This window comes from Pollachius pollachius, assembly GCF_949987615.1.
Source record: "Pollachius pollachius genome assembly, chromosome: 8".
Classification (NCBI taxonomy): domain Eukaryota; kingdom Metazoa; phylum Chordata; class Actinopteri; order Gadiformes; family Gadidae; genus Pollachius; species Pollachius pollachius.
This window is the reverse complement of record NC_136941.1, coordinates 26738654-26744653: the sequence shown is the minus strand read 5'-3', so window position 1 is coordinate 26744653 and position 6000 is coordinate 26738654. Positions and strand designations below refer to the sequence as shown.

The window sequence follows — 6000 nt, the reverse complement described above, 5'->3', positions numbered from 1 at the left end:
TATAGGGTTAGGGTATAGATGTTTAGTGATGGGGTATACATGTATAGAGTTAGGGTATACATGTATAGAGTTAGGGTACACATGTATAGAGTTAGGGTATACATGTATAGAGTTAGGGTATACATGTATAGAGTTAGGGTACACATGTATAGAGTTAGGGTATACATGTATAGAGTTAGGGTATACATGTATAGAGTTAGGGTATACATGTATAGAGTTAGGGTACACATGTATAGAGTTAGGGTATACATGTATAGAGTTAGGGTAAACATGTATAGAGTTAGGGTATACATGTATAGGGTTAGGGTATACATGTTTAGTGATGGGGTATACATGTACGGGGTTAGGGTATACATGTACGATGTTACGGTACACATGTTAGGGTGAGGGTATACATGTTTAGGGTATACATGTCAGGGTTATGGTATACATGTTAGGGTGAGGGTATACATGTTTAGGGTATACATGTTAGAGAAGGTATAGGGTTAGGGTTATGGAATACATTTAGAGAAAATCTGGCCACATATAGATATGGACTGCTCTTTTTTGTTTCCCATCAAATTAATAACACTATAAATTAATAAATTAATCATTAATTGATGTTCACCAAGGTATCACAACAATTAAAACATCTGGATAAGAATAGCGTTATTGCACTGTTTAAAAGCGACTACATGCAAAGTTTTGTATCATATTGTTTTAGGCAATCAATTCAACATGTAGATCTGCATGTCACAAAAATAATGAGCACAATATCTTTATATTTCGCTCTCATTCACATCATTCCTTAAAGCCTGCTTATTTAACACATGGAAGCACTTCTAGAAGATACCAAATATAAGTGGAAGCAATTAAAAGACATGGACTAAAACCATTCTGATAAATGTGAAATCCATTTATCAGAGGAATGTGTCTTGGTATTCACTGGAAACAGAGGGGCGCTTGGTTCGGCCTCATACACAGTATGACCCTGTAAGATTCTAGCAGAGCTGGAGTAAAAACAGGTAAACATGACGCAGACGGGAATTGGTCAAAGTTCTCGAGGACAACCGACTTCAGGATCAAATCGGAAGAAATCAATAGTAACCAAAGTAATCAAACAAATCAGAAGAAATCAATGATACTTTTCTGAGTAAACTGAAAGAGGAGAATGATTCCGAGAGAAGACTGCAGGGAGAGACCGTGACCACACTCAGACGTGTTCTCCTGTAACACAAATTCAAAGGAACCGTCATCATCAAAGAACATTTTCTCAACAGTAAACACCTTCATATTTGAATTTCTATCATAGTTATCTGGATTGATGCGTCGGTGTCTGATTCACCTCAGTTCCCAAAGTACAATATGAGTGATGGAACTTATTTTAACAGCTAATGCGGCACATAACTAATTCAGTGTGCGCACAACAGCACAGTGTTACAGTAGGATCTCTGACTACCGATGAACAGCGTGGTGTTTGACCTATGCACAGCTTACACCATCACCGCCCTGCACCCATCTCACTCTCACCACTAGGCCTTCAATTAGGCTGCTGTGAGAGAGACCCGCACTACGACAGGGGTTCACCTGTCAGGTGTTTATAACAGACCCACACTATGATAGGGTTTTACCTGTCAGGTGTTTATAACAGACCCACACTACGATAAGGTTTTACCTGTCAGGTGTTTATAACAGACCCACACTACAACAGGGGTTCACCTGTCAGGTGTTTAAAACAGACCCACACTATGACAGGGGTTTACCTGTCAGGTGTTTATAACAGACCCATACTATGACAGGGTTTTACCTGTCAGGTGTTTATAACAGACCCATACTATGATAGGGGTTCACCTGTCAGGTGTTTATAACAGACCCGTACTACGACAGGGGTTTACCTGTCAGGTGTTTATAACAGACCCACACTACGACATGGGTTTACCTGTCAGGTGTTTAAAACAGACCCACACTATGATAGGGGTTTACCTGTCAGGTGTTTAAAAGAGACCCATACTATGATAGGGGTTTACCTGTCAGGTGTTTATAACAGACCCACACTATGATAGGGGTTTACCTGTCAGGTGTTTATAACAGACCCGCACTACGATAGGGGTTTACCTGTCAGGTGTTTATAACAGACCCATACTATGATAGGGTTTACCTGTCAGGTGTTTATAACAGACCCGTACTATGATAGGGTTTACCTGTCAGGTGTTTATAACAGACCCACACTATGACAGGGGTTTACCTGTCAGGTGTTTAAAAGAGACCCATACTATGATAAGGTTTTAGCTGTCAGGTGTTTAAAAGAGTCCCACACTATGATAAGGTTTTACCTGTCAGGTGTTTAAAAGAGACCCACACTATGATAAGGTTTTACCTGTCAGGTGTTTATAACAGACCCGCACTACGACAGGGGTTTACCTGTCAGGTGTTTATAACAGACCCACACTATGATAGGGTTTACCTGGCAGGTGTTTATAACAGACCCACACTATGATAGGGTTTACCTGTCAGGTGTTTATAACAGACCCGTACTATGATAGGGGTTTACCTGTCAGGTGTTTATAACAGACCCGCACTACGACAGGGGTTTACCTGTCAGGTGTTTAAAAGAGACCCACACTATGATAGGGGTTCACCTGTCAGGTGTTTATAACAGACCCACACTACGACAGGGGTTTACCTGTCAGGTGTTTAAAACAGACCCGTACTATGACAGGGGTTTACCTGTCAGGTGTTTATAACAGACCCGTTCTATGATAGGGTTTACCTGTCAGGTGTTTATAACAGACCCACACTATGACAGGGGTTTACCTGTTAGGTGTTTAAAAGAGACCCATACTATGATAAGGTTTTACCTGTCAGGTGTTTAAAAGAGACCCACACTATGATAAGGTTTTACCTGTCAGGTGTTTATAACAGACCCACACTATGATAAGGTTTTACCTGTCAGGTGTTTATAACAGACCCGTACTATGATAGGGTTTACCTGTCAGGTGTTTATAACAGACCCACACTATGACAGGGGTTTACCTGTCAGGTGTTTAAAAGAGACCCATACTATGATAAGGTTTTACCTGTCAGGTGTTTAAAAGAGACCCACACTATGATAAGGTTTTACCTGTCAGGTGTTTAAAAGAGACCCACACTATGATAAGGTTTTACCTGTCAGGTGTTTAAAACAGACCCACACTATGATAGGGGTTTACCTGTCAGGTGTTTATAACAGACCCGCACTATGACAGGGGTTTACCTGTCAGGTGTTTATAACAGACCCGTACTACGATAGGGGTTTACCTTTTCAGATGTATTTAAGAGACCCATACTATAATAGTTGTACCTACTAAGGTTTTATTAAGAGACCCTTACTATGAAAGGATTTGACCTGTTGGTTTTAAGAGCCTTTAGAGAGGTTTAGCTGTACTCACCCAGGCACTGTAGTCGAAGCAGCTCGGTGGACCTTTGCGATACCTGGCATCTCTCAGGACCTCACACGGGTTCTCCTCGCGGACTGAGCTTCAGAGTTAACGGGCAGTGAACAGTCTGATAGTGGGCCTTTTGACTGTTGGAGGTATCCTGCTGAAAGGACTCAGTATATTTAAATAGGAGTGCTCGTCTTCACAGTGCTCTTTCTGCTGGATTCGACTGCATATTTGTACATTTTTGTTCAAATTGTGTGCTGTTAGATGATTTAATCTAATTGAACATTGTTGTAGTGGTGTAAGTAGACTTAATCTAACTGTACATTTTTTAAGTGGTGTTCGTAGGCTTAATCTAACTTTACATTGTTGAAGTGGTGTTCGTAGTCTTAATCTAACTTTACATTGTTTTAGTGGTGTTAGTAGTCTTAAAGGTAAAAGGTCTTAAATTAAATTAAATTAAAGTATCATAATTTAACTTGAAAACTTACCATCAGATGAGTCGACTACCCAAACAGCTGTAGATCATTTTATGTGGTAGTTTACAGCTTTAGAGAATGTTACATGAGGTAATTTACAGCAGTAGATAACGTTTTGTTGGGTAGCCCAGCGCTGTAATCCATGGTCAAAGCAATCCTACTAAGAATAACTTAATGTGCATGTTGAACGTTGTGGTAACTTTGTAACATAACCGCACACATGACAGTGTTTCACACAGAATTGGATTCTAACTGTGGTCTTATCAAAAAGATATTGGATATTCAACAGATATTCCTGCTCTGAATTGCAGCGATGTCATGACGGAACCGAGGTGAAGGCCCGTGTTTCCAGCGGTGATTACCTAGCCAGCAGCACTCCTCTCCATTATTCCTTGTACTTCAGAAGTGAATTTGAATGGATTCAATTTGCTGTTTAGAAGTGTATCCCACAAGCTCTAAAACGGTAAAAAGCAGGTAAAACCTGCGTGTCTAGGTGCTTTATCTACTCATGCAGATTCATGCTCTACAACATCAGGAGGATCTGGTCATCTGGTCATTCATCACCCAGACTACATCCACTCCCTTCTGGCTCGTTGGCCTGCATGCGCAATTCCTTCTCTGCAGCTCACCCAGAACACAGCCGCTGACTGGTCCTCAACCTTCCCACGTCCTCCCTCACTGCACCTCTCCTCCGCACCCTGCACAGGCTACTGATGGATGCTCCAAACTGATTCAAGTCGCTGGTAGTACAGCCTAACGGGCTGCGATGGGCTCCAACCCTTCCCACATCCAGGACATGGTCAAACCATATACCCCTGTCCGTCCACTCCGCTCTAAGACTGCCAAACAGCTACCTACCCCGGCACTAAGTAGGGTGTTCGCCGTCCTTTCTCCACATGGTGGAACGAGCTCCCTACTGAACAACACAGATGAAACCCTACAAATGTCCACTTGCAGATTGTACCTAATCTGCATATACTGCATCTGGCCAGAAAATAAAAATAATTTTGTTTCTATAATGTAGCACTTGCACTTTACTCAATGTACTTATAGGATTTATGCACTTAAGGGTTACAGCTTCATGGTTGAACTTCTTGTAAGTTCCTTGGCTAGTAAAGTGCCACCTAAATTAATGTAATGATGGCATGACAGGTCATCCAAAACACCAGCTGAATATAGCTGAGTGAAGTGAATTCATAGTATAAGTGTCCTTAGGAAATATGTTATTTTAATTTAGTTAATTTAATTTAAACAAAAACACAAAGGAACCAGCCAATCAACTGTCCGAAACAAGCGTGAACACACCAACGTAACAACCCATAGAAAACACAATGACACTGAGACAGGGCGAACAGAATGGGGGTGAAGATGGATCTGTATGAATATTGGGTAGGATACACTCGGTCTGGACCTGGGTCAGCCTCTCGATCTCACAGGAGCTGCAGGGCAGGGTCTCTGCCACCACAAAGAGCAGGTTGGTGTTCTCTATCCTCTTGGCGTGGAACAGCCTGCGAAGGAAGGGTTGGGGGTCAGTGTACGCTAGCTTATAGCTACCCGCCAGCAAAAACTGCCATGCTAAACAGCGCAGAGCACACATCGAAGCACACCTGGAGCAGTTCCCACAGTCCTGCAGAATGTTGTAGGAGTTGGTGGTGTTAGTGAAATAGAACTGGCTTTGGATGGTCACACAGCTGCTGTCCTTAGTCTCGAAGGCCTCCACCACAGAGTCGTCTGGAAGACAGGTTAGGAGAGCAGAGAAAGACTCAGACTGTTGGAAGACTATTGATAGCCTCGATACTTCATACCCTCATATCACAGCATAATCTTTGAACACACAGGCGCCCACCTGTGAGGAACCAGCTGTTGTAGGTCAGTCCATACAGCAACTGCTGGAGCACAGACCTGGAGAGGAGATCAGGTGACATGTAGTCATGGAAACAGTGTGAGCGCTTCAACCTTCACATGAAGGGTGCAGTAAAAAAACAAGAAAAGGTGGTGCCAAGCATTGCCTTTTGGACAATGTGGCACCCGAGCCCCCCACTGCGCTGTTTTCTGAGAGGTCTTACCAGGCCACGGCTGAGGACCACCAGGCCAAACTCAGCATGTCCGCAATGGAGGGCTGG

The 6000-nt window shown here is 42.6% G+C and overlaps 1 protein-coding gene across 1 annotated transcript in view; it reads right to left on the bottom strand.

The window, feature by feature from the left end:
- Nucleotides 1-1104: 1104 nt before the first annotated feature.
- Nucleotides 1105-6000, bottom strand: part of cacna2d2b (calcium channel, voltage-dependent, alpha 2/delta subunit 2b) — a gene marked incomplete at its 3' end in the record, with an annotated part of 56006 nt that continues 51110 nt past the window's right edge. Inside the window, exons 33-38 of the mRNA XM_079742013.1 lie at nucleotides 5944-5996; nucleotides 5724-5779; nucleotides 5485-5608; nucleotides 5276-5385; nucleotides 3408-3490; nucleotides 1105-1206 (exon numbers count right to left, since the gene is read on the bottom strand). Of these exons, the coding sequence (XP_079598139.1) occupies nucleotides 1105-1206; nucleotides 3408-3490; nucleotides 5276-5385; nucleotides 5485-5608; nucleotides 5724-5779; nucleotides 5944-5996 (528 nt within the window). The remainder of the gene's footprint in view (nucleotides 1207-3407; nucleotides 3491-5275; nucleotides 5386-5484; nucleotides 5609-5723; nucleotides 5780-5943; nucleotides 5997-6000) is intronic.